Here is a 26,757-nt window from a genome sequence, read left to right on the forward strand (position 1 = left end):
GGTGCGCGGGCATGTTGTTTGGCTTTGGTGCTGGTGCAATTGTGTTTGGGAGAGGTTGAGTTTGGGTGGGGAAAAAAATTGCGGTCCAGACTTTTTTCGGGAGACCGTGGTGAGGTGGTGAGCATGCGGCTGCGCCATCCGCCATTCCTTCGAAGCACACACCCCCTTCGTGTCGCTTTGGAATTGAAATTCACTTGTTCTGTGTGTGTCCTATGCCCAGTTTGCCACCTGCGGCGCCATGAGGCTTTCCAAGGGCCGTCGGCTCAGATGAGCATGAGGTTTAGACCACGTAGCAGGCTAAAAAAAATAATTAAAAAAATTATGCACACGGTTGGAACACAGATCATCGCTTATATAAATGAATGAGACCGAGACGGATACAAAAATACAGAAACACCCCCCCAAAAAAAAACATGATATCCTACTAGGATGACTGTACGCTAGCAAATATCCTGGCAGCTATTCGACGACGGCTGGCGGTGGGAAACCGAGGCTCGGCGCGCGTCGGGCCTGCCCCCCTGCTGACGTACGAATGTCGCTTTGCCTTCTTTTCGGCGCTCCCTACCGCGCGCGCAGTAAGCTCCCAGCCAAAGGTAGGCAGAGACAGATGCAATCCACACCACTTGGGCCCTGTCTTGGCGACCGGCCATGCCGCCTGTATGGGGGGTAGGGATGAACGGAGATGTGTCAAATTTTGCGGGTTTGCGACTCGTAGCCAGGAGCGGCTGCTGGGGGTCATTTTGGGTTCGCGAGGCAAAGGGACGACGTCCGGATGGGTTTCCGGCTCGATTCGGCGCGGGGTACCTCCCGAGCTCGTCGTTCACACAGCCATCTTGTAGGTGGGCTGTGGCGGGCGGGAGAAGCCGGCGGGCTGGGCGTCGTCCGTCCAGCATGCCCATGTCCTGCAGCGCGAGGTTCGCGGGCGACTTGACCGACAGTCGGCCCTAGATGTGGTTTTGCACCGCCTTTGCCGTGCTGGGCCAAGGCAGAAACACGCACCATGGGGTTTGGCCGCAAAAATGCAGCAAATCTTGTCGCGGTCGCGGCTCGCCAATTGTGGGGCCCGACCTTGCAACCCGTCACCGATCCGCAGGGTTTCGCCAAACCCACCGCGCGCCTCTTTTGGCCAGGTGCCAGGCCCCCATTGTCAAACATCAATTGCGTACCCGCATCGCCTCGGCTCTCCCGGCTTTTCGGGGCCCTGGCGAGACCAACTGACTGCTCCCGACGCGCTACAAGACTGGAGGCGGGTCGCTGCTCTCTCTCTCACTCTCCTGGAACGCTGCTCACAGTTCCAGCCGTATGTGGCATTTTTAGCGCGTCCACGTCTGCTTGGCGCATGCCCGAGCTCGGCAACCGCTGGCCGCGTCTGTCTTTGCCAGTCGAAAGTAAGTTGGGCGTCGGGTTTGTGCTGCTGCACCGCCTGCACCGCCTGCACGGGCGGGCCTGCCGCCCCCACTCAAGCCATCAAACGATCCCTGCCGGTGCGCAGGGGTGTGCCCAGAAACGGTAGCTTGACGCACGTGCTGGCCCATCTTGCCGGTTTGAGCAATTTGAGCATCTTGGGAGGGGAAAAAGGAAGCAGCCACCAATCCGAAGCGACCAGGGGAGGACAAGTAAAAAACGTGACCAGGTGTTGGTTTGGTGCGCCTGTGACCTCAACAAGTCGCGTCAAACACGTCATCTCGGTTACTTGCGCGTGAACATACCTTGCCTCAACCCCTCTATTGCAGCTCAATCAAACCCAATGATTGCCTCTGGTTGAAGCTCAGCGTCGCCACGCTAACCTTATTTGTGCACATACTGCACTCAACTTCCCTTGCTTCCTTTGGCTTGGGCGGGTCTGGCGATGAACAATGTCGAATCGGCAGGGCATCTGGCACAAGACTTCGTTCGATGTCGCTAATGAGCGGCAGACGACAATCCAGACAACGGTCGCCGTTGCAGGCCAAAAGCGTCCACATTCGTACCTAGTTGACCATGGAGATACCACCGTCTCTGTTGCTCCGGCGGAGCGGCCGAATATACAAAGCCCGCCTCCTCCTCGGCCTCGGCATTACGTTGCTCTCGCCAAGGAGGTGACTCGGATTGCTGCTAGCTCGATAAACCACGTCTTTCCGGCAGCCGATGCGGGGATTTCCGACTACTCGCAGCGCAGGGAGATCCAGGCGACCCCGACGGCCACCATCGACCCCCTGCTCTCGCTTTCACACCCGCTTTACGGCCTCCCGCGACAGCTGGTTGACAATTTTGCTTCTCTTGGGATAAAGTCCATTTACCCCTGGCAGAAGCTGTGCTTGCTCGGCCCGGGCCTCCTCGATGGCGAAAAGAATCTCGTCTACACCGCTCCCACCGGTGGCGGGAAAAGCCTCGTGGCAGATTTGCTAATGCTCAAGCAGATAGTCCAAAACCCAGGGTCCAAGTCACTTCTGGTACTCCCGTATGTTGCTCTAGTGCAGGAAAAGGTGCGGTGGCTCCGTGGCATCGTCCGCGGTATCGCGCACGGTGGAGCCACGGAGACGAAGGATGCCAGAGAGAACAGTATCTGGCGCCGACGCGCCGACGAAGACACAATCAGGGTTGTAAGTGAGCCTCGCCGCCATGATGAATACAATATTGGTCCACTTACAAGGATATCGTAGGCTGGCTTTTTCGGAGGCAGTAGCATGAAGTACACCTGGTCAGACTTCGACATTGGCGTGTGTACGCTTGAGAAGGTGTGTTTGCTCACCCCATTCTCTGAACGCCGTCATGAGCCCTTTATACGGCGGGTACCTAGTTCTAAAGCCACCGCTAGGCAAATGCCCTTGTCAACACGGCCATCGAAGACTGCTCAATCAACAAGCTGGGAGTCGTTGTCCTCGACGAACTTCATATGATCGATGACGATTATAGAGGCTATCTTTTCGAGCTCCTGGCCACTAAGCTCTTATGTCTTGAGCAACCTATACAAATCGTCGGCATGAGCGCTACCCTAGCAGTTAGTATTTTGCAACGGACCTTGGCCCCGTTGAGACCGTGACAACTGACTTACGGGCCACCTACGACACTGTTTAGAATGCCAACTTGCTCTCTACCTGGCTGGGTGGGCACTCATATGAAACTCACTATCGCCCAGTTCCTATCGAAGAGCATCTAGTGTGTGACGGAAGTGTCTACCCGGCAGCCACCACGAGCAACATGATACGGACAGCCAGCCAAATCGACGGAGAGCACCGCCGACCATCGCAGGCGCTCAGCTGCCCAACGAGAAAGATTGACGCGTCCTCTCACAAGGAGCTTAAGGACCCTGTCCTCAACGCTGTGGTCGCCCTGGCTAACGAGACGGCCAGATCGGGATACGGAGTGTTGGTCTTTTCCGGCAGTCGCGCTATGTGCGAGTCCGATGCCATGCTGATTAGCAGGACGATGCCCACCCTGGCTGAAGTCGATCAAGTTGCCATGGATCGAAGAAGAGAGCTTCTCGCAGACCTGCAAGATCTCAACTGTGGTTTAGACCCCGTGCTCCTTCAGACCATCCCATACGGAGTCGCTTTTCATCGTAAGGCGTACCTTTCCAACCGCTCGTTTTCCACTGAGTACTGCTTTAACTAACACAACTTTCAGATGTACGGACAACTGGGAATCATCTGGATACAAGGCCGAATGCTGACGCTGTATAGGCAGGATTGACGTCGGAAGAGCGTGACCTCGTTGCCAAGGGGTACGATGGCGGCATCTTGAAAGTGTGTATCGCTACCTGCAGTCTTGCCGCGGGTATAAATCTGCCTGCCCGGCGAGTGATACTCCACAACGCACGCATGGGGCGGGAACTTGTCGGTCCATCGATGCTGTGAGATGCCGCCCTGGAAAACCCTCAACCCCACGCTGCTGTTTTTGTGCGCAAACACTGACCGAGGCCTGACCGCAGGCGTCAAATGAGAGGCAGGGCCGGCAGAAAAGGCAAAGACGAGGTTGGGGAGACGTATCTATGTTGCCGGGCCACCGATTTGGAAGACGTTTTGGGTCTCATGCACGCCGAACTCCCGCATGTGAGAAGCTCTTTGATGACGGATCGACAAAGGATCCAACGGTAGGCGTTTTACCCCAGATTGAATTCCCCAGACCTAGAAAGCTCATGCCAACTCCCGTAGCGCACTTTTGGAAGTGATTGCTATAAAACTAGCCGCCGGGCGGGCGTCCCTGGACGACTATATCCGCAAGACATTGCTCGCACAAACCACCGACCTCACGACTATCGATTCTCTCGTTGAGACTTCGCTTGAGAACCTCCAGAAGATGGGCTTCATTATCATGGACGACCATTCCGACTTTCAAGCAACCCAACTTGGCAAGGCAATCGTTGCCAGTGCCCTCGATCCAGAGGATGGCGTCTTTGTCCATAAAGAGCTGAAGAAGGCTTTAAAGGCTTTCGTAATGGATGGCGATATGCACATCCTGTACACCTTTACCCCAGTGTACGACTTTGCGGCTGATATAAACTGGCGCGTCTTCTGGAACGAAATGGAGGCACTCGACGAAAGCGGCCTCCGCGTTCTGAAGCTCCTTGGGCTTAAACCGACCGAGGTTACCAGGATGATGCAGGGCGGCCAGCTCCGAGAGTCGACCGAGGAGGAGAAGGAACTCGCTCGGGTGTACCGCAGGTTCTATGTTGCATTGCAGCTGCGAGATCTCTGCAACGAAGTGCCAGTACATGTCGTCGCCAGAAAGTACGATGTGCCCCGAGGCGCGGTGCAGAATTTGGCGCAAAACTGCCAGGGGTTTGCTGCCGGCATGGTCAAGTTCTGCCAGCACATGGATTGGGGGTAAGCTAAGCCGGCCATCCCCCATCGAAGACTGCCGCCTAGACCGAACTAATAACCCGGTGGCATTTTAGCGCCCTGTCGTCCGTTCTGGACCACTTCTCCGATCGGCTCAAAGCAGGAGCAAAGGCCGACCTGCTCTCTCTGGCACAGATCACTTTTGTCAAGAGTCGCACAGCGTGAGTGGTCCCCTATTCGCTGGGCTTGCAATTTTTACCAGTGGCGTCGACCTTAACTGACGCCAAATTTCTGTGCAACCGCGGTAGCCGGGTCTTTTGGGACAACGGCTTCAAAACCGTCGTTTCCATCGCCAACACCGACCCTAAAGAACTTGTCCCGATCCTGATGCAGGTAATGAAGACTGTCCTTTCTCAATTCTCACTCGCTTTTGATAGACGGGCAGTAGTGTGACGGCTTCGTCTTGTGCCTCACGTCTGCTAACCTAGCCACGCCCCCGGATCTAGGCCCAGCCTAACAAAATCCGTTCAGGGACCAAGGACGAACAGCAGTACAAGGACAAACTTTTGATTAAGGCGCAGGCCATTGTCGACTCGGCAAACAAACTCTGGCGTAAGTGGGCGAAGCGCCACGCGCGGTTGCACGAGATGCCATGTTTCACCGGCATGGAGACGAGCGACCTGCGACTAACATGTGGTGGCGACAGAGCGGGAAATGCAAGAGCAGCTTTTCGAGGAAGAATGAGGTCGCGGCAGAGGGCCGCCGAATTTCGAATGTCCCGAGAGCTGTACGAGCCAAGACAAGCAGCTAAGACTCACCCAGCTCCCGTCATGCATGCAGCAAAGGGGGGGGGGAGTGGCTGCCACACATGCCACGGGATGGGCATGTTTGTCCTCGTGGTCCCCCCGCCCCTCGCCTCATGCGAAAAAGGTGCCGGAGTGAGACAGGGTGCTGCCAGCGCCCAATGGCGGACGAGAGGGACGGTGGGCTTGTCATTGATGGGTCACACAACCGACAGGAAAAGAAGGAAGAAAATTTCTTCTCCTGCCGCCGTCGAGCCACTAGTCGTCTGCCCTCTGGTTGTCAGTTTTGTCTCGGTCCATGGCAGGTGTTCGTGCCCCGATCAACTACCCACCTAACTATCTAGGTGCCTAATTTACTTGCAGTGACTGAAAAGTAATCCATCTGTGCATGTGGTTTATCGGGCATCCATCCAAAACGCGGTGGGCTGCGGTTAGTTGGGGCCGCACGGCTGTCAACTGGAATTGGCTTGGCGACAACGCTGTGGGTTATTCGGTGGTCTATCCCCTAAAAATGCCCCTGTCGCTCAAGCATCCACCTTCAAGATAGCGCAAAATATCAATATCTGCTTGATGTTTGGGCCGTGGGCGACATGCCCGAGTGCTTTGGCTGCCATGCCTTCTATAAACACGCAGATGATTTCTTACCCGCCTAGGTCTGGTTGCCTGCCTACCTAGTACCTACACACCTACATACCCAGGCGCTCATGTACATGGGAAGAATTCTCTGGCCAGTTGGCGGAGCCCCGCATCCCCAATAGCACTTCAGCCGGACATGAAGGCCGACGGGACGGTCTTGAACACCTATTGGACCTGGCGGAGAGGTTCACGACAGTTCCGACGAAGCGTGGCACAAGTCCCCAAGTCACCGCCCTTTCCAAATCTCCAACGTGAGACGGCGGCTTGCTCCTGTGCGATACGATGAGAGTTGCAATATCAGCTCCTCGTCCTCGACGACAAGGGCCAGGAAGCAGAACCTGCCTACCCCAACATGCTGCCTCACGCTTCACTAGTGACTCAACCCGACGGCTTGAAAGGGCGGTGTTGGTTACTTGGAGGCCTTGTGGGCAACCTAAGCACTCGGGCGCCTCCAGCTGTGGTTGGTTGGAACTGGTGGACTGGGACTGGGGCCACGGGCGACTTTCCGGAGAGGAAAACGGCAGGTCGATAGGTGGCTGAATGTGGCTGGCTGCTCGGTTCATGTTGTCTCCACCCACATGGCGACTTGTGTTGCGACTGCCTCTGAGAAAGCCTGGCGCCAGACCCGAACAGCAGTGACGGGCTGGGCTGCCTCCCGGAGTGCCTCAGTGTTGCCTGCCATCAGCTGCTGCAGCACCCTTTCCTTATTTGGGATCACGCATTGGGGTCGTTTTCACTTGCTCCTCCTCTTCCCCTCCTCATTTTTATCCTCCAGTCGCGCTACCTACTAGGTACCTCTGGAGCAGGCGGGACTTGATATAAACCGCCCAGACCAGCCTTCCTGCACAATCGAATTGGATCGTCGTCGGCCTCGGTTGCTCAATTCCACAAAACATCACCGCTTGAGCGCTATCTCACTGATCCCCTGCCAAACCTACCCACACCCCCTCACACCCAGGCTCCAGGCGCATCGAGAGACTACACGGGCGCAAGCGATAAAATACATGGGAACGACTGATGAGAACGAGCACGACTCGGTCGCATTGATCGCAAACTAGGAAGAAGAAGAAGCGCAAGAAAAAAAAGAAGTAAACCAATACCTAGAAAGCGCATCGAGTTGTAAGGTCAAGGCTCGACTGCGACCGCAGCTATGAGGATGGGAGAAAGCTCCCTGGTGGGAGGGACAGGGGAAGCGAGCGGCAGCGGCAGCGGCAGCAACAGCAGCGACCACCTTCAGGCTGGCGGCGACGACAGCACAATCACGACGGCCGCCACGGCGACAACATCGGCGACGGCGGCGACAGGCTCGGGCGCCGCGGACAGTCAAGCGACAACAACCAGCGCCAGCGCCACCGCCAGTACCAGCAGCAGTAGCAGCAGCAGCGGCAGACAAAGCACGGATGCGGAGAACGTCGAGCGACGAGTCGGCGGCAACAGCGGCGGGCGGCCCGGCCGTGGGCCCCCAACTTCTCATCTCGCCAGGCCTACGTCGCTGGGCGAGGCGATGCGGGCACCTGGGACTCGCGCCCCCGACGTGCACGTAATCGGCCAGATGCCGAGTGACCTCAACGCGAGCCGCAAGGACTCGGTGCTGGACCCCAGAGAAGACCTTTGGCTGACCACGTTTGACGGGTGAGTCTATTTGTCTCCGAGTCTGCCTGTCTCTCTGTCTGCCTTGTCCTTGTCCTTGTCCCTGTCCGCCCGTCGGCAAAGTCTCTCGGAAAGGCTCGAAGCGGGTGATGTAGCGCTGCACCTACCTGCACGCTCTCTCTCCCCCCCTGCTGTCTCTGTGGCTCGATTGATTGCATTGCAGCACGCACCCCACACACCAACTCCAGGTGCACGCATGCACTTCGGCCGCCCCGTGCTGTGCTGCTGCGTGCGTGCTGTTCCATGGTGTGCCCTCCTCGCTGAAGCCAGCGCCTGCCCTCTCCCTTGCATGTGTGGTGTTTGCCTCTGCCGGCTCCTCGGCTAGCTCAGTGTCGCGCAGGTTCAGGCTGGGCCCCGTTTCCAGGTCAGGCTGTGTTTCTGACATACAGTCCTGGTTTTGATTCTATAGCCGCTATAATTCGACCCTCATCCCAATCCATGTGGGCGTCTATCCCGATGCCAAGACCTTCACGGTACACAAGTCGTTGCTCGAACGGGTTGACTTCTTTCATAAAGCCCTTTGTGGTCACTTCCGCGAGTCCGAGACGCAGTCCATCAGCCTCCCAGAGGAAGACCCTGCCATTTTCCACCATATTGTCGCGTTTCTGTACGAGGGGCGCTATGAGCCCATCAAACCCATCGCCTCGGAGCTGAGTGAGTTACCCATGTTATCCTGCGCCGTGACAGACCTTATCATCTGCCACTTGGAGTGCTCATATTAACGGCCTCACTGTAGTCCCCGATGTCGACAAGGGAAAGGGCAGAGAGCCCGCCGAACAAATGGATACCGACTCGGACTCTGCCGAGAGTATCCTGAGCAACAGCACTGCCCGTTCCCGTCGCCGGCGTGAGCGGCGGCGCAGGCGTGACGACCGCGCCTACGAAACCATGCGCCAAAAGCGCCCCGGCGTGCATCGGCCGAACTGCAACTGCCCTCAGTGTCTGAACGCTGGGGGCTCGCCCTGCTGGAACTGCAACGCCCCGCGCCAGCCTCCCCCTCCGGGCCCCCCGCCTCACATCCTCCGGGCCGAGCGGGAGCGTGAGCGCCAGCAGCGGCACCGCCGCTACCGCCTCCAACCCAACGTCGTCAACGTCTTTCCGAATGACGGCCCTATGCCGCCCGTCGGCGGCATGCGTCCCGGCTCGCCGCCGCCGCTCCCCGGAGGTCCCTCAGCCCTGGGCACCATGGCCGATCCCAACGGCGGCCGTATCAAGGGGGAGGATATGCGGACGTGGCTGCTGACGTACGAGCTCAACATTGACGTCTATATCTGCGCCAACAAGTACCTCATGGACGGCTTGAAGCGAGCCGTGGCCCGGGCTAGCATTGACATGCTGGAGAGCGCCGGTTCCGATGCGGCCCACCCCCACGTCCTGCAGCTTTGCCGCAGGCTTTACGACGGTCTGGGTACCGATACGGATCCTCTTCTGCGCATGATATTTGCCCGTATCGGCTTTCTCCAACCCGTCTTTAATGCGCGCGGCGCAACGGTCGACGAGACGACGTGCTTTCTCCTTGCGAACCCCGACATTGTCGCCCTCATCTTGCGCGAGACGACGAGCCGCCGCGAGGAGGACCTGGGATCTCGTGGTCTGCCGAGCATGGAGCGCCAGTTCTACCTGGGAGGCGGTCCTGGCGCTCTCACTCCGGGGTCCGCATATGATGGTGCTGGACACTTCTTCCAAGGCCGCACCACGTATCACAACCACCATTTCCATGTTCCTCCGCGCCCGCCACGCTTCCCCTGATTTCGACGTTGAACGTGTGCGCCTTGTCGCGGCCACTAGGATCCAGAGACGTCATGCTTGACCTCTCCTTTTTTTTCTTTCAAAAAAACAACAAAATACTCGCCTTCCAACTGGGCAGTCACACGACCGGCCCAGCGCTATGTTTTCTTCTTGCGGTCGAGGGAATTTTGACTCGAGCTCAAAACGCGGCCGCAACCTGCGTTTTTCTTTCTTCAAATTTCCTCACTTGGTGCTTTGTTTTCCTACCTGCCTTGGGAATGCTATGACTTCTATGATCTTGGTTTTTACCCGCCATCTTCAGTTTCTCGTTAGCGAAGGATGAATATCACGATACCTCTCTGCGCTGGGTTTTGGCGCTGTTTGCCCTGCATCTTTCGTGCCTGCCGTTCCTGACCCTGCGATTGCTATTTTCATAATTTCTGGAACTGTCTGATTTAATCCCGAAACCGCCTTTGCGTTCTTTTGCAATATGATTGCGCCAGTATTCTGGCCATCTTTTACAAGTGAACACAGGCCACTTTCTCTTGACGAGGCATACTGTCCAGCGGTGATGAGTTCGATTTATCACATGCGAATGAGGTAGTCTACCTCTATGGTTACCAGAGGCCATGCAGCTGAAGCCGCGTGCCTGTCTCGGAGATTCAAAATCTTCATATCGGTCTCCTGGTAAACTAGGATCCTAGTATAATCATGCTAGGCGCCAGCTAAGAATGAGCAGAGCCTTTTCTTTTTGCTCATATGGAGTGTCCCCAGGCTCAGTGCGTCTCTGGCCTTCGACCACGAGAAGCCAATCAGATCAAAGCTGGCTAAATCGGAACCCTGCGTGATGTTACATTTGAATATCATCCACCAATGAGCAGAGATGAGGGAGCATCCAGCCATCCCCGCAAGCATGCGAAAGGATAGAGGGGGCTAGCTGCCACGATGCAATCTTGCCGAGGCAGACGGAGGAGATATATAGGCAGACCCGCCGCCATAGAACATTTTGTTAGTGCCATCTCGACAGCACCTAGAGGTCGGCTTCCGGCCGCCCCCCAAGATCAGACTGAAGAAGGCTGTGACGGACCCGGCGATACCGGCGCGCAGCATGCACGTGTTCTCCCTCCACCTCCTCCTCCTCCTCCTCCTCCTCGCCGGGGCCCTCGCCCGGGCGCAGGATCTCCTCGCTGCGCTCGACTACGGGGCGTTCCAGGGGGCCTACTCGGATAGGTACAACATCTCGTACTGGCAAAAGATACCGTTTGCCGCGCCTCCCGTGGGCGAGAATAGGTTCCGCGCGCCGCAGCCGCCCGGGCACGTGGGCCGCGACGTCTACAACTCGACCCAGCGGTTCAGCATGTGCCCCCAGCGCGAGGTCAGTGGCGGTCTTGAGACAAGACGTATTTGTTGTGTACATAGCGAGTGAGAAGGACATAAACTGAGAAAGACCCAACCGGCGGAAAAAAAACAAAACAGACCTCTGGCTCCGAAGACTGCCTCTACCTAGGCCTCTACAGCCGGCCGTGGACCCGAGGCCAGCCGCTCCGGCCCGTGGTGGTGGTCTTTTACGGCGGCGGCTTCGTGCGGGGCTCGGCGTCGTTCGAGCCGCGGCCGTCGCTGTACCCGGTGCTCGAGCTCTCGGCCGACCCGGGGCTCGTCGTCGTGTACCCAAACTACCGCACAAACGCCTTTGGCTTCCTGCCCGGCCGCCAGGTCGCCGCCGACCATCCGCGCTCAGACCTGAACCCGGGCCTGCTGGACCAGCGGGCCGCCATCGAGTGGACGAGCAGGTACATCCGCCACTTTGGCGGGGACCCGGACCGCATCACCATCCAAGGGCGTTGGTGCTTCTTTTCCCCCCTCTTCTCTACTGGTTTCCCCTGACTGGTTTCTGTGGTCAGCGAGTGACTCTTGTATAACACGGTAAACTTCTTTCTAGAATCTGCCGGCGGAGGCAGCGTCGTCGCCCAGGTCATCGCCCAGCCTCGCCACAACATCATGGCCAGCAGCAGCGGCAGCAGCAGCGGCGACGCGGGACCTCGGCCCTGGCCCCGGCCCCGGGCGGCGGCCACAAAGCCCCTCTTCGCCGCCGCGCTAGCCAACAGCCCCTTCTGGCCCAAGACGTACGCCTTCGACAGCCCGGAGGCGCAGTGGATCTTTGACACCCTCTCGGAGCGCGTCGGCTGCGGCGCGCCCCCGGCTCCTCCCCGGGACGGCGCCCCGTCCGGCGGCGACGGCGACGGCCGGCTCGCGTGCCTCAAGGCGGCCGACGTGCAGGTCATCCGCGACGCCAGCCTCGCCATCGCCGACAGCCACCTGCACAACACGTCCACCTTCACCTGGGCCCCCGTCCTCGACGGCCGCTTCCTGCGCCGCCCGCTGAGCAGCATAGCCTCCTCTGTCGACACCACCACCACCACCATCACCACAACCCCTGACAAGGAAGGAGAGGAGGAGAGGCGCCGTGCCGCCGCGCCCGCCGTATTTGCCATGTACAACACCCACGAGGGCGAGGACTTTATCCACCCACCCGGGTCCGTCGCCACGGCCGCCGACTTCGGCGCCTGGCTGGCCGCCTTCCTGCCCGGCCTGGACGCGGCCGACCTCGCCGGCGTGGCGCTCCTGTACCCCGAGCGCGGCGGGTCCGAGGCCATCGGCCGCTACGACGACGCCGCCACGCGCGCGGGCCTCGTCTACCGCGACGTGGTGCTGGCCTGCCCGGCCTTTTGGCTCGCGGGCGCAGGTGGTGGTGGTCGGGGCTGGCTTGGGGAGTACTCCATCGCCCCGGCGAAGCACGCTTCCGACGTGTATTGGGTACTGTTTCCCCACTTTTTTTCTTTTGCTCCCTACTTGCGATGGCAAATCTGCTTGGTTTGGAGTGACCTGCGTACTTGGATACACACATATCCCCCCGAAAGCTCCCGGGCTGACGCGAAGCGACAGTGGAACGCCCCCAACACGGCGCACGAGACGGACCGTCACCACTTCCTGGGCTACACGGGTGCCATGGCGTCCTTCATGGCCACGGGCGACCCCAACACAAGAAACCTCACCGCCAACTCGACCGTGCCTACTTTAGACACGGGCTATCAGTTCCACGTCCGCACCGAGGGCTTCGGGCAGCTGAAGCTTTCTCAGCTTCCGGAGCGCTGCGCTCTGTGGAAACGTCTAGCTCACAAGGTGCCTATTTAACAGAATAACGAAGGAGATGAGGAGGGAGTAGGTGCAGATCACGTCAAATACGATATATCGAGGCAAATCTTGGTATCAAGTTCCACATGCACACGAAAGGCGCGTACCAAGCTAGCTCTATCTGATCAAAACATACCCAATCTAGGTTCTGGAGTCCCGCAAAGTTGTCTCCCGGGAGCCTGAATACATTAACCGCGCGCCCAGTTTGTCATTAGCCATGTCCCCATCCAATCGCTGTCAACCAAAGGAGACAGGAGTGCAGAGGGAGAAAAAAAGACAAGAAAAAAAACCCACCCAAACGCCATCGCAAACCGATTCATGAAGAAAGCAACGCTCTACGAAGAAAACCAAAAGAGCAAAAACACACGAGGTCTAAAGAGGCCACGACTAGACTTATAAGAACAGGGAGGAACTGGCGTCACTGGTTGTTCTGAAAATGCTGCATGAATTGGATGGCCTGCTCGATAGGATATCCAATGAATACTGGGCCCGTGAATAGCATTTGGGGGGCGGTGGATGGTTGCCCAGGCTTGGAGACGCTCGGGGGGTTTATAAAGGCAGGTCGGGGAGCGCTGCTGTACCCCGGAACACTAGACTCTGGGGGCGCTTGCTTGGGGAGCACGACAGACGATGGCGCCCGAGGCATTGCGCGATGAGGCGTAAAGCCCACGGCGCTGACGCCACCCACAGATGGCCGGCGGCTGTCTCGGTCCTCTCCTTCGGTTTTGTTGAAGGGCGACGACATCATGCCCTGGAGCTTCGTGTGATCAAAAGGACATTTAGACGGGCCGGCTTTTCCAGCTACGCCAGAGCGCGGAGTTTTGGGTTCCGCCACCCGAGGAGGCATGTGTACGGGAGCGGGCGGTGGAGAAATTGGGCGCTCGTCATTCCCGCTATGTAGCGTTGCGCTGCCGTAGATGGGCACAGAGATACCCCACGGGCGGCTCGGAGACTCGCCAACGCGGACCTCCTTGAGGGCCCGGTCAAAGTGGCTTTCGCGTTCGTCATCATCATCGCCGTGGCCGCTGTCTGCATTCATAGCACGAGGTGGCGGCGGCACCGATGTGACTCCCTGTTCGGGCGGGTCGTCTGGCTTGTTGGCGCTGACTTCATGCGCCCAATCCTCGACGCGCCGATTCGAAGCCCCATCGACGTCATCCGCGTTCTCCGGGCGTGGCAGCATGGGCTTGTGCAGCTGGCTCAGATCGGCAATCATGCCGACTAGGCTGCCGTACTTGGCGTCGAGCTTCCGTATCTGATCTTCGTTGCGTTGATATCGCTCGATGCAGACCTCGTGGCTGCGAGGGATTTCGTGCTTGTGCGTTGACACGTAGTGCGCAATCTCCTCGGGCGAGTGCTGATCTAGAAACCGAATGGGGCATTTGGCGGCAGCTGCCCCGCTAGCTGCGCCCTGAGACGCCGCCTCGTCCACCATGGCGGCGCATATCGGGTCATCTCCGTGATGCGGCGTCGCATCCTGGCTCTGCACCGGTGCGCCCGGGGCACCAGCATTCGGGTTACCGTCGCCGGGTGGTTCCTTGTCCTTATCCCAACCGGCAGCAGTAGCCGGGGCCGAGAACGGGCATTTCAGCTGACCCTTCCTCCCCTGGACCGTAAAGTCTTGCTCCAAGACAGTGGCGGACAGAGTGGTCATGTCCGTGGTGGATAGGAGGCCCTTGCTGCTCTCGGTACTGGTCTTGCTCTGATCCGTCAGACTAGAGAGCCTGCTCGCAACCTTTCTTCCTTCACGGATGAAAAGCGCAATCTGGGCGTTATCGGAGCTGGAGCCGCGTTTCGGCAGCGGTACCAAATGGCTGTTCAACAAAGCTGGATGGCTGACTTCTGGCGGGAGTTGCAGCTTGGCCAGCGTCTCCGACACAGCGGGGACGGCTGGCGCATATTTGTCTGCTAGGTACTGGTACTGGAAAGCAAGGCCACCGTCGCGTGTCAGCGGATTACGTTGCTTTCAGACGTGCTTGGTTGTGAGGCACAGATTCCATGCCAGGATGAAGGGGGGAGGGCAGCGGAAGAACAAGAAGCGAGTTCAGAAAATGGTAATGTTGTCTATCTCTGCTGGCGAAGCAGCTCAAGATCTAGAGCTAAAGGTAATCATCATAAAAGATCGCTGGTTTGTTCGGGAGAGGCTAGGGAGGCTAGGGCGGGGGGAAGGACCGAGACAGGCGACGGCGAAGGACCAAAACAAAGGCAAAGGGCAAAAAATCGGCATACCTGCTCATGGGCGTAGCGCAACTTGTGCTCCAGGATTGTCTTCCTGTCGATCAGGTTCTGGACCTCATCGGCGAGAGCGTTGAACGACTCGACCAGGGTTTGGGTGAGTTCCTGGCATGTCATCCCCAGCGTTTTGCAGCGTGTCTGCTGGTGGAGGTTGGTTGGGGAAGAAGGAAAGGAAGAGCTTTTTCCAAATCCGTCGTCTGTCGGAAGAAGTGGGCGCCAAAATAGGGAGCCCGGACGAACTTCACCCAGTTTCATCGCACGGCCGTTTTTCTAGCGCAGGTGGAGCGCCCCGCCCCACTGGAGCAGCACCTCGTTACCAGCCCGACCGTGCTCGGTGAGGGCACAGTGCTCTCCAGTGTGAGCTGAGATTGCAATGCAGGCTGGGGAGATGGGGCTGGGCTGTCCCTTCACCTTCTACAAAACAGCAGCTCCAGTGACAACGCCACGCCGCCATCAGCGCCGTCAGAACAGGTGCCCCGACGGAGCTCAGGAACGGATGCGGGGTCGAGATGCGCCATACTGCCCTCATAGACTCCAAGCATTGAGAAGACAAGGCACTCAGGTCGGCAACAAATCTCATGCTTCCTTGTATCTGACCTAGGACCTAGATGGGGGAAACTGTGTTGCTCTGTCTTGGGATTGAACATCATGCCATCATTCCTTTCCCACCTGCGCTTCTCACAATCGGGGCTCCAGGGGGAAGGGGGAAGCAGACATCCCAGCCCCTCGTCAAAATAGGTGGACATGGACAGTGGCACGCTCGATAATAGCCGTGACAACATGCCTAGTCGATCGTGTCGTCTCGTAGCCGCAGCAGCTGCCCCAGTATTTCGTCGGACCTCGCGCGGAGCCCGTTGTGGTAGACGACGTTGGTCTCAAACACCTTTGTGCCCTTAACCTTGGCGGCCGTCTCCCTGGCGAAGCCGTAGTCGACGTACAGGTCCTCGATGTAGCTCGCCGCGTAGAGGGGCACCTGGTTCCTCGCGAGCTGCCCCTCGTTGTAGAGCGGGCCCCAGTCGTCGGCGCGGGCCAGGATCTCGGCCGCGGCCGACATGCGGGCCAGCTCCGGGTACGTCTCGAAGTGGAGCGGGAATATCATCTCACCCGAGAAGAAGGGCGGGCGCGACGACGACTCGTCGGCCGCTGCGGCGAAGGCGGCGGCGGCGGCGGCGTCGCCCTCCTTGCCGCCGGCGCCCGAGAGCCACCCGAACCGCTCGAGCCCCTTGCCCACGCGCTGCGCCGCCCAGCTAGACGAGCTCCCCGGCCCGTCGCAGTAGATGGCCTCGTGGAGGATGGCGTAGATCGGGGCCGTGTCGAAGGGGGTCGCCTGCTCGAACTGGACCAGCGTCGGCCGCGTCAGGTACCCGACCTGCTCCAGGTCCGCCGCGGCGCGGAGCAGGGTGGCGTGCACCGAGTCGAGCCCTCCGTGCGCCCCGAACTGCGACCCGAGCGTCATGACGCGCGGGAACGTGAGCTTTCCGCCCGCTGGGAGAGGAACCGAGCCGCCCTTGTCGGCCAGGAAGGATGCGAGCCGCGCCAGCCGCGCGCCGTCCTCGGGGAACTTTTTGTAGTAGGCCTCGTTGCGCTCCGCGGCCTTGCGGTACGTCGCCCGGTAGACCTCCTCGGCGCTCCTCCCAACGGGCGCGAGCCCGCCCGTGAGGAAGACCTCGCGCAGGCCCTCGGGGTACCGGGACAGGTACGTCAGGGCCACGAAGCCGCCAAAGGACTGCCCGAACAGCGACCACTGGCGCACCTCCTCGGGCGAGTTCTCGGTCAGGACCTGGCGGACCGCCTCGAGGTCGCACACGATGCTGTCTTGCCGGAAGAGCCGGAGGTAGTCGGCCTGCTCCTGCGCGCCGCCCTTGGACTCGAGGAGGTCGGCGGTCACGGGGGTGCTGAGGCCGGTGCCCCGGTAGTCGAGGTAGAGCACCTGGTAGCCCCTCTCGAGCGCCGTCTTGGTGAGGGGCATGTTTTGCGGCTCCTGGTTGCCGAAGCCGGGCCCGCCCTCGCAGTAGACCATCCACGGCTTGCGCGCGAGGTTCTGCAGGTACTCGGGTGGGGACGGCGGCACGATAGGGTGCTCGTACTTGCGGACGCTGCGCCCAAACAGCTGCAGCGTCTCCGCGTTCGGCTTGCGGTAGTTGAGTGGGACCGAGAAGGACAGCTCATCCACCAGGTACTGGCCTGCGGCGACTCGGTTTCTGCTGCTTAGCCGTCGACTTTTGTCCGTTCGTTCGCTCACGGCAGGGCGCCCGACGGGACTAACCAGGGATCAGGTGGCTCTTGCTGCTCAGCAGCTTCGCCGGCGGAATCAGGATTTTGGCCATGGCTGCGCGCTCACTTTGGGCCGGGGCAATGACAGAGAAGGTGGTGCTGAAGTGTATCAAGCACTTGCGACTCGGTTGTCCCGCCCGATCTAGAACAGAGTTGCTACCGGTGGGGGTTTGGAGAATGCTGTGTCTGCCGTCGCCTGGTCGGGCTGGGAACCCGGCGTCGGCCCTTGGTGCCAAGGCCCAATTGTTCAGTGCTGCATGTATCCATCGGCCGGCATGCGCCGCCCAGCTTCCAAGCTGCCAAACACCACAGAATATGCAGGCACTCTGGGCTCGTCTGGACGCCAGCGATTCTTCAGCAATGGACAAAAAAAAACACACTCGGAAACTAAATAAAGTCTAGATGTTGTCTATCGTCATCCCCTGTAAACCGGAATAACAAACACGATAAATATCCAAAAGACCACAAACCCCCAACGCCGTTGCATGCAGGAATTCCGTAGAAATGAGCCATGGATAAAAAGACATGGACAAAAAACAAGACATCACCGCGGATCGAACCCGCTCCCACAATCATACTCCACATTCACTGCCACCAAGCCGTACTCGTGGACTCCCCCCTTCCGCCTCCTTCCAAGCCCTCTGAGTGGAGCGGATATGGCTTATCTTTGAGACCGCCGGCCCGCCCTGAACCCATTGCCCTCGAGTATAGCCTCCTCGTCGGCAAAGCGACTCTCCGCCGACGGCCCGCGGTCCAGCTCGTAATCGTCCACGCCCCATAGCGAGATGTCGTCGTCGTCCATCAGCGCCGCTGCCTCGACGTCGTCCGGGTTCATGAGCACCGACATAAGCTCGGACTGTTCGCCATTGCGGCCGCGGCGGTGGCCGCTGCCCGCATCGCTGTCCTCGTACCCACCCTCGTCTTCCTCGTCGAACGGGGGGCCCTGCTGCTGCCGCTCCTCGCGGGCCAGCTCCGCCGCCCGCGCCATCGTGCGCCGGTACACCACCAAGCCCACGACGCCGCCCACCACGGCTGAGAGCCCCATGCCAGTGTAGTTGACCATCTTGTCGCTGAAGGCCATCTTGTCGCCCTCCTCCGCCAGCTTTGCGAGTCGGCTGCCGATAAAGACGTGTATGAGGAGTTTTGGGCTGTAGGGAAATCGGCCATGATGGCACGTCAGTCAAAGGTTTCCGCGAGTACCAAGCTGTCCATGACGGGTATAACTCACCTAACAAACGCAGTAGCTAGCGCAAACGACCACGGCCGGATGCTCGGTATCGTAGAAAGGAAGCCATTGCTGAGACTGTATGGGAGAGGGCAGAACCGCACCCCGGTGAGGACAAGCAGACCATCCCGCCGGAGGACCTGGCTGAGGGCGACGAATCGCTTGTCGGTGCCAACGAGCGACTGGACGTAGCCGCTAAAGATGCCGCGGCTGGTCATGAAGGCGGCCGTGGAGCCGGCGACGGTGGCCGAGGCGGCGATGGGCCAGCCGAGCGGGAAGCCGTAGACCATGCCCGCGAGGGTCATGGACGTGCTGTAGCCGATCATGGGCGGGAAGGCGCTGGCGAAGGCCATGGCCCAGATGATGAGCCAGCCGCCGGGCAGGCCGCGCCAGGCCTTGGCCACGGGCCCCAGCCACGTGAAGATGGCGTGGCTGTACAGCAGGAAGAGGACGGAGAATATGGGGAGCGAGATGGCGGCCACGACGATGGCCGCCTGCTGGATCCGGGGCAGCCGCAGGAATATGGTCCACAGCTGGCGCGAGAGGCTCGAGACGGCGCGGATGACGGTGGCGGAGAAGGGCTGCTTGCTCTGCACGGTTCGGGAGTGGCGGCGGCTTGATCGGGGTGGCCGTTGGGCCCATGGCGGCGGCGGGTTCGACGTGGGATCGACCGAGGACCGTCGTTCGGGGGAGGCGGACAGGGCCGCGGCCGCCGAGGGGAAGTCGGCCGGCATCGGGTCTGGGAGGTTTCTTACTTCCTTTCTTGCAGTTCTGCTGGTCCTTGACAGACAGACAGACAGACGGTACGGGGCGAGAGAACAGCGAAGTCGGCTGATCGGCTGTCGGGACTATTGGTGAAGATATCTGTCGGAGGCGGTGGGGGTGGTGGTGGTGATGGTTCGGTGGTGACGGAGCGCGCCGCACCGTTGGTGTCTCAGTTCAGGGGGGCGAATGGAGACCAACGGGGCTACCTTTGTGATGCCATTGACAGTGTATGGATACCGGGGTTTTCGTGGCGTTTCACTCTTTGTTCTGCCGCTGCTTGCGTTTTTTTCTCTTCCTCTCTTGCGTCGGTTCAGAGTGATCGGTAAGTGTGGAAAGCTACAAAATGTTCATCGAACCGAGAGAAGTTCAACGACGGAACAACCCAGACGAAATTGAGCTTCCCCATGCCGACCCGCCAGTCAGGGCCCCGGGGGTCGTCAACGTAATTGCTGACTGGGCGCGGTTGCGATGCGACCTACCCCTAGATTGGGCCTGACGCTGGGTGCAGAAGCAGATCCAACTCAGCCACAGAGACGCCGCTGATGGACCGGCCCATCTCATGGGATGGGCCCGCGCGTGCGGCCTGGGCCTCTCCTCAAGGTTCCCTGAACCTGAGCCAGCCCGGAGCCAAGCGCTGACTGCACAGATCAAGGGACACTAAGACGGAGCTGGCAGACGCGCTTGGATGTGGTTGGTTGAGAGCCAGAGACAAGCGCGGGAGCCTAGCCGAATTCGGCATTTGACTGACAGGACACATCCTGGCCCGAGCACCAAAATAACTGCGCACTCCAGAGCACTGCCCCCAAAACGGAGGGGCCCGGTGAAGCTGTCAGATGTCCATGTCTGTGATTTAGTTCACGTCAAAACCTTCTCACAGATGATAGTCACAGTAAGGCCTACAGTACAACCCCATGCAAGGTACCTACCTACCATCTAACCAACCATAAACCGACACTCCACGTGTTCGCAACATTGGCTGTAACTACCCGGGGTTCTCTAGCCAGTCAATGCCACAGCTCGGACGCCATTAGACACCGGACTCGCCCACTCTCAGCCTTTTTGGGAAAGGGCATTGTCAATGGCACAGAAAAGACGTGCGTTGGTCCAGGAATAAAGATATGTTTCACGTCTAATTTCGGCCCATGAAACAACAACAGCGTATTCCGGGCCAACCCCGCGTCGGAATGACTCGATATGTGCTGAATTAGGATCCTATCTAAAAGGAGCAAAGAATAGCTCTGCATTCGATCCGCTTGCTGTGTGGCGTGTCCGAGGCCCGGCCATGGAAACAGTCTCGGTGACAGTCTGCGTATGCATCTTTCGCCTTTGACCTCGTAGTGTCAGCCAGACAACAACGTACCCGATCCCGTCTTTCGCTACTCTTTGCTTGACAGAGCCATCTGGCTCCACTGCGGCGACGGGGTGGCCCCAAGCGTGAACGGGTAGGAGGGATGGTATTATGAACTGGGTGGTACCGATGTAACCGAGCACTCCTCTATACATGTCATCGACCCCGTGGGCCCTTAGGGGGCTCCTTAGCCGATGTGTCCCTAACCAGAAGCTTGACCTTGCCCTCGCCGATCTCCACTCCCTGAGACATTATGTCGATGGGCTCCTTGTTGACCCCATCCCCAGCCTTACCGGCGACGGCGGACCCATCTCGTGCCAAAGATCTGTCCCAGCTCCTTGCATCAATCCCGAGGATCCCTCCCATGTTGCTACGGTCGCCTGGCACCGAAAACTCGCGGTAGGCGTATCGCCACTCGTTGAGGAAGTTGCGGATCGCCTTGCCTACCTTGTCCTTGCCATTTTTGCTATGGTGACCCGTCCCGGTGATGGCATAAACCGGCCTGGCTTCCTTCTCGTTCTCCAGCAGAACACGCTCGAGGTATTCCACCGCCTCTTCTGGGTGGAGCCCATGCAGATCGACGTACAGCTCCTGGTTGGCCCAGTTGTTCTTGTTACGCTCCTCGTAGAGCTCGCGGGCTGCCTCGCGGTGCGCCTTCCGCATGAGGTCGTTCTCGCTTTGCCCGCGCAGGCTCAGTGCCTTGGCTGCGCGGGCGTCGTTTCGGTTCCACGCCTGAGCGGCACTGCACGAGTTCTGCGTCAGCAAAATACCAAACTAGGCCGCTGAGGACACATGGCTCCCTGAACCATGGAAACAAGGCAACGTATCCTGCCGTCTACCGATTGCTCGAGCACGTACCTCTGGAGAAATTTGTTCCTCAGGCCGCCATGCTTGATAGCTTCCTGACGAGCCTTGAGGTAGGCCTTGTTCGCCTTGTCGCCTGTCTCCAGCCACGGGATGTGCTTGGGACTAGGGATAGCTTGAGCTGTCGCGCTATTTTCACCGTTTCTGATGCTCGTCGAGCTTCCGTTTCGTCCCATCTTGCGCGACGCCAGCTTGGACGACTCGGGCTGGGGAGAGGGGGACATCTTGACGATGTCGGCCAGCGAACTGGGCGTAAAGTTTTCCTTGTGGTGTCCATGGCCGCCACGCTTGCCATGGTGCTTCTTGCCGGCCGCTTTGGCGGAAGCGGAACCAAGCGAAGGAAACGCCTCAGTATCATCGAGCGAGGGCGCTGCTTGCGCCGTTTCCTTCTGCTGGTGGCGGCTCCCTGGGCGAGACCGCGGGCGCGAAACCTCGCCGCCGACGCCTAAGATTTTGAACCCTGGAGGCGGCGTGATGCCAAGAGAAGGATACATGTTGGATCCGGTGAGCCCGCCCACGTGCTCGGGTGTTGGCGGCTGCAGCGAGGGGAAGGAGTTGAGGTCCTGCAGCTGGATGCTTATGGCCCCCTTGTGCGACGCCGGGGGCGTGCTGGTGCCGTCAACCGTGAGCTTGTTCATTAGGTGCACAGGGTCGTGCGAGAAGATGCACGTGGCGCCTGCAAGGCAGTTACCAGCAACCCAGTACCTAGGAGAAGAAACCACGATCAGTCACACAGCTCGCGTGTTTCCACGCATCCGAGTTGCCATCACTTACTTGCACACGTGGTTGCTTAAGTCGTGCGAGAACCTACAGTCGGCCCGCAGGCACTGACCTTGAGCTAGGAAGAACTTGCAAATCACGCCCGATCGCTGGTCCGCAGGCGTGGACGGGCGGATGTCGGGAGTCATGGACTTCCCGACCAGGAAGCTTGATGCTTCTTCCATCTGTGCGGCCACCAGCGCGCCCGCTTCAGACGGTGTCTGGCTCTCCATGATGGCCGATATGGTTGCGCCCAAGTCGTATCCGTGCATGGACAGGGCTACGTCTATCTCCTCGTCGGTCCTCGACTGACCGAGTATAGATCGGAGCATGTCATAGGGGGTCATATCTATCTGCTGCGAAGGTGCATACTCCGGAGCGGCAGCATTGAGCGCGCTCCCGGTCCCCAGGGATGACGTGACGCTGATGGCATCATCGTTGGTGAGCCAGTCAACATTGTCCGACTGCAGGTCACCAAAGATTTCTTGCGAGGGTGCTTCCGTAGCAAACTCGTATGCGTTCAGGTTCGGGCTGTGCGGGATGGCCGGGCTCGCAAAAGCTAGCCTCGGTGAGGGGCGGGGTGAGCCAAAGGGAGAGGCTGTTGACGACTTGGCGGTGACGCTGCGACCGAACGGGGTTGGGATGAATCCCGGCGGGGCGAGGGGGCTGACGCCGAGACGCGGAGATCCTGGCAGGGGAGTGGACGAGCCACCGCGCCACGAGGCCGGGGATGGGCGGCGGAGGATGGTCTGTCTTATGGGCGGCGGCGAGGCCGCGGTGCCCCCTCCGTCGCGGAAGCGCCACAGCGCGTCTAATACGGCATTCTCGAGGGCGGCGCCGCTGAGCGTGGTTTCCTTGCGCAGCAGCTCCTCGAGCTTATCCGTCTTATCCTCCTCCTCTAGAGTCGTGTCCTCTAGTATGGGGAGGCAGATGTCGTAGGTCTCGTCCGAGACCATGGCGGCCGCGTGTGGTTTCTAATGCAATGTAATAAAAGGGGTCGTGGGCGGAGTGGGATGTGTTCTTTCAGTGGGCGTAGAGAAACAAAGTGGGAATAAGCCAGAGCAATGGTATAGAATGCAGGCGGAAACCAGCGGTAGCCGGGGATGTTGGGGGCTGTAGCTCTTGGACGTAAGCCGGGTCATATAAGGCGGCATGCGAGAGGGCGATTAGATTATGGTGATGGGGTGGTGGGCTGAAGCCTGTCGGTCAGCCGCCTGAGCCCTGTTGGGGCCAAGGACGGAGAAAGGGGGCGGTCGAGGGTGCGCCCGTCTGTGCCTGTAGGTAAAACAAGGGACTTGTGTGAGCCGCAGGAGCTCGCGAGGGGTGTGCTTTTGTGGCTGGCAGACGAACCAAGCAGGCTCTACAAACCAGCACGGGCGAACCGAAGTGGGTAGGCGGCGGTGGCGGCTCGACGACGAGAGGCAGCGGCGGATGAAGGTCGTACGAGCTGCACAGCGTCGGTGGGCGTGGCCGCCTAAATTAGAGGCATGGCAACATTGTTGGGCGGGATCGTGCAATGAGCGAACGCGAGCGAGGGCTTTCCCGGGGATAAACAAACAAAAAGCCGGGCAGCGAAAGCGGCGGTGGACAGCAGATATGGGAGTGCGGCGGTCGGTCGGGTGCAGCAGCAAGGAAAGTGGCAACCGGAAAACGGCAACAAGCAGAGGCTGGAAGCCAGGGGAAGTGGACGGGGACGTTTCGCGAGTTCGCCAGGTAGTGAAGTCGCGAGGGTGAGTGAGAGGGTGAGGTGAGCTGCGGGCAGGGGACGTGGTTGAAGATGAGATTCAGACCAGGCTGGCTGGCCAAACAAGGCGACTCTGGTTGTGCCAAAGTTTCAGAGGTGACGAAGCATGCCACCGGGGGGCTGTTCAGCTCGGAATTTGGATGAAGCCACCATGCCCACTCTCCCGGCGTCCCTGCCCACTCGACGTGCCCACTTGGGTGCTTGCAGCGTGGGGTGGGTTGGTCGGGCTTCCGGCGCAGTTGAAGAGGTGTGGGGAGCAAGGGGCCACTGAGGACCAAGGGGCGACAGGGGTCCGGGCGGCCATGCGAGACTTGGGGTGAACGTGTGCTGTTTCCCAGAATGGACGCTTTGCTGGCTGGCTGAGCACAGCGCTGACGCCGACCGATTGCATGGTCTGCGCACCAATCACGCCGTAGAACCGACAACACCCACCACATCCTGTTGGTCCTCGCAATCACTTGCCCACACTAGGTAGTATATACCCCCTGGGATCTTGCCACCACTTGTCCTGCCATCAAACGATATCTAGGCACATATTATTCTAAATTCCATCTCGCTAGGTCCGGGAGGCTTCCAGGAGGCTTCCGTTGAGATCCGCAGGTTTAAAAGCTCTGGTCTAGGACCTTTACTACAAAAGCCCGCAGTCCCGACCCTTGCAATCCTGGCACGCTCACCACATAAAAAAAAAGCGGCAGTTTAAAGGACCGTAAGCTTTCCTATTCTTATTTTTTTTTGTTATTATTCCTATTGTTATTCTCATTCGCACTTCCCTTTCTGGTTCCGTACCTATTCCTATTTCTATTCCTCGAAGTAACTGCCCTTTTTTTTTTTTTTTTTTTTTGGTGGTGGGCGTGCCTAGGTATACACCTGGCCTTCCTAGACGCTCAATAATATGAGGATGCCTCCTTTGATGCAGACCCAAGATCGACAGCAACTCAGGGTATCTCGTCGTCGTCACCACCCCCAAAGCCAAATGTGAACCCGCCACCGCCCATACCTCTCTCGTTGTCCTCTCCGCTAGCGCCGCCGATGACAGCCTCCCACTTCCGCTTCTTTCTGCTTTGACCGTCCAGATCGTCCAGCGCCTTTTGCAGTAGCTCAGGGTGCTCCGCCTGTAGACGCTGCTTGAAGAGAGCGAAAGGGTTGTCGATATCTCGCCTGAACCCTGTAACCTGGTCTGGCCGGTCTCTAAGGAAGCCAATGACGTCTGACAGGTGAGACTTGGGCACAAAGTTCTGTGTCAACGCAACGCCAGCATCCAGGTTCACCACCAAATGCCACCAGCCAGAAGGTACATGCAAAACCTCGCCTGCTTTGCAAATCCCCTCCACAGCCCCAGGGGTTGCTCGAGCCTCTGCGTGGAACTCGAGAAGCCACTCTGCAATGCTGAGTGGACTGGTGACTTCGCTGCTGTCCTCCGACACGTAGACCCCAGGTACTTGGACCGAGGGCGGGAACATGATCCAATATTTGGCCCCTTGGATCACGGCGTTCCAGGCACTGGTCGCGTTGGGGTCTTTGTGGAACGTCGAGCCGCTCCTCGAAGGGCCTATGATCAACCAGCGATGTGCCGGCCGTTCCGGTCCAAGCACCTCAAATAAGTCCGGTCCAAAACAATCAGGCTTCCAATACAGCGCTCTTTCCGCCTTGCCGATCTTGAGCCGCATCTTCTCTGCGAATCTCTTGTCAAACAGGTACAGAGGACTCTCGTCTTGTGTATTTGACATGTACTGGGAGTAGGTCGCGAAAGGCCAGTCCACAGCCTCGGCCCTGAAGCTAACGTCCCGGTAGTCTTCGACGAGCTTTTCCATCGTCCATTGGCGGGAGACCGGCCATGTTGTCACGACTTCGGTTAGGATGAAGGGGGTTCCGCTCCATTTCTCCTCAAATTCGGCGTACGACAGATCGGGAAACCTCCGTATCTTATTGGCCTCGGGGATCCCGAATGCATACTTCGAAAGTGTGATATTGCTGCAGACGAAAGGGCGGTGCAAAACGTCCGAGAAGACATCATCACAGCCTATATGCGCCCTGCTCTGCTCGGGAAGGCCAAGAAGACTCGACCTCCATGAACCCAGCCACTCGCAAGGCTGTGGACCCTCACCACGCGACCTAAGCTCATCGGGTTGTCAACACTGGTCCATCAGATATGACATGAGAAACGCCATGAGATTACGGTCACCGCCTAGCCGTGGTTATGAACAAAAGGCATCACCGCAGGACTCACTCGAGAAAAAGGGGCTTCCAGAGTTCATCTGAGGTGCAGAAGGCGTGCAGAAATCTGGATGTATATCCAAGCCTTCTCAGGGATTGTGGATCCAGATGCTCTAGCAGAAGCAGCAACGTCTCGTCTGGGAGTAGCTGTAGGGTCCCGATATGATCCCGGGCGTTGGCAGTGGTTGAAAAGTATTGGTTGCCAAGGGGTTTGATTCCGAGGGGATGGCATGGGACAGATGACTCAAAGGCGCATGCATCGTCCTCTTCTTCAAGCATTTCCGTGGAGCCATCGCCACCATTGGTGCGGCAGACGTCGTCCTGCCCATGTCCTTTTAGGTTGCCGTTCTCAGAGCCACCCGATACGTGCTCATCGGTGGACCTTTGCAGCATGGTTGCAGTCATTTAGGGTGCCTGCTAAGGAATAATCCTTCACGCATGAGAAAAGGTGAGTCCTCGCGACGCGGCACGGGAGGATCAAGGAGGCCAGAAGAGGGTAAAACGGAGGTGAAAATCAAATAAAGCCAATATGATAAGGATGTGAGAAAGAAATGGTTTTT

The 26,757-nt window shown here is 58.9% G+C and overlaps 8 protein-coding genes across 8 annotated transcripts; 3 read left to right on the forward strand and 5 right to left on the reverse strand.

Annotated features, from left to right (window-relative positions):
- Positions 1 to 1,856: 1,856 nt before the first annotated feature.
- GGTG_03693 (hypothetical protein) lies at positions 1,857 to 5,504 on the forward strand (the record flags this gene model as incomplete). Its single annotated transcript, XM_009221475.1, has 11 exons — positions 1,857 to 2,582; positions 2,643 to 2,717; positions 2,798 to 2,980; positions 3,058 to 3,541; positions 3,667 to 3,832; positions 3,911 to 4,072; positions 4,134 to 4,805; positions 4,877 to 4,981; positions 5,069 to 5,153; positions 5,267 to 5,372; positions 5,467 to 5,504. 11 exons carry the CDS (start codon positions 1,857 to 1,859, stop codon positions 5,502 to 5,504), a joined length of 2,802 nt encoding a protein of 933 aa, XP_009219739.1.
- A 419-nt stretch (positions 5,505 to 5,923) lies between these two features.
- Positions 5,924 to 10,166, forward strand: GGTG_03694 (hypothetical protein). The gene is made up of 3 exons (XM_009221476.1): positions 5,924 to 7,831; positions 8,259 to 8,503; positions 8,586 to 10,166. Exons 1-3 carry the CDS (start codon positions 7,350 to 7,352, stop codon positions 9,596 to 9,598), a joined length of 1,740 nt encoding a protein of 579 aa, XP_009219740.1. The 5' UTR covers positions 5,924 to 7,349; the 3' UTR covers positions 9,599 to 10,166.
- A 340-nt stretch (positions 10,167 to 10,506) lies between these two features.
- GGTG_03695 (hypothetical protein) lies at positions 10,507 to 13,453 on the forward strand. Its single transcript, XM_009221477.1, has 4 exons — positions 10,507 to 10,952; positions 11,054 to 11,417; positions 11,517 to 12,391; positions 12,521 to 13,453. The coding sequence occupies exons 1-4, from the start codon at positions 10,686 to 10,688 to the stop codon at positions 12,767 to 12,769; spliced, it is 1,755 nt and encodes a 584-aa protein (XP_009219741.1). The 5' UTR covers positions 10,507 to 10,685; the 3' UTR covers positions 12,770 to 13,453.
- Positions 12,778 to 15,250, reverse strand: GGTG_03696 (hypothetical protein). Its single transcript, XM_009221478.1, has 2 exons — positions 14,999 to 15,250; positions 12,778 to 14,690 (listed from the first exon to the last, which is right to left on the reverse strand). Exons 1-2 carry the CDS (start codon positions 15,119 to 15,121, stop codon positions 13,188 to 13,190), a joined length of 1,626 nt encoding a protein of 541 aa, XP_009219742.1. The 5' UTR covers positions 15,122 to 15,250; the 3' UTR covers positions 12,778 to 13,187.
- Positions 15,251 to 15,584: 334 nt separating this feature from the next.
- Positions 15,585 to 17,496, reverse strand: GGTG_03697 (hypothetical protein). The gene is made up of 2 exons (XM_009221479.1): positions 17,271 to 17,496; positions 15,585 to 17,188 (listed from the first exon to the last, which is right to left on the reverse strand). Exons 1-2 carry the CDS (start codon positions 17,329 to 17,331, stop codon positions 15,789 to 15,791), a joined length of 1,461 nt encoding a protein of 486 aa, XP_009219743.1. The 5' UTR covers positions 17,332 to 17,496; the 3' UTR covers positions 15,585 to 15,788.
- Positions 17,497 to 17,665: 169 nt separating this feature from the next.
- GGTG_03698 (hypothetical protein) lies at positions 17,666 to 19,866 on the reverse strand. Its single transcript, XM_009221480.1, has 2 exons — positions 18,507 to 19,866; positions 17,666 to 18,426 (listed from the first exon to the last, which is right to left on the reverse strand). Exons 1-2 carry the CDS (start codon positions 19,235 to 19,237, stop codon positions 17,940 to 17,942), a joined length of 1,218 nt encoding a protein of 405 aa, XP_009219744.1. The 5' UTR covers positions 19,238 to 19,866; the 3' UTR covers positions 17,666 to 17,939.
- Positions 19,867 to 20,428: 562 nt separating this feature from the next.
- On the reverse strand, positions 20,429 to 24,118 carry GGTG_03699 (CCCH zinc finger and SMR domain-containing protein). Its single transcript, XM_009221481.1, has 4 exons — positions 23,590 to 24,118; positions 22,255 to 23,514; positions 21,475 to 22,185; positions 20,429 to 21,358 (listed from the first exon to the last, which is right to left on the reverse strand). The coding sequence occupies exons 2-4, from the start codon at positions 23,193 to 23,195 to the stop codon at positions 20,773 to 20,775; spliced, it is 2,238 nt and encodes a 745-aa protein (XP_009219745.1). The 5' UTR covers positions 23,196 to 23,514; positions 23,590 to 24,118; the 3' UTR covers positions 20,429 to 20,772.
- Positions 24,119 to 24,918: 800 nt separating this feature from the next.
- GGTG_03700 (F-box and JmjC domain-containing protein) lies at positions 24,919 to 26,590 on the reverse strand (the record flags this gene model as incomplete). The annotated part of the gene is made up of 2 exons (XM_009221482.1): positions 24,919 to 26,095; positions 26,211 to 26,590. The coding sequence occupies 2 exons, from the start codon at positions 26,588 to 26,590 to the stop codon at positions 24,919 to 24,921; spliced, it is 1,557 nt and encodes a 518-aa protein (XP_009219746.1).
- Positions 26,591 to 26,757: the final 167 nt, after the last annotated feature.

This window comes from Gaeumannomyces tritici, assembly GCF_000145635.1.
Source record: "Gaeumannomyces tritici R3-111a-1 unplaced genomic scaffold supercont2.2, whole genome shotgun sequence".
NCBI classification, from domain to species: domain Eukaryota; kingdom Fungi; phylum Ascomycota; class Sordariomycetes; order Magnaporthales; family Magnaporthaceae; genus Gaeumannomyces; species Gaeumannomyces tritici.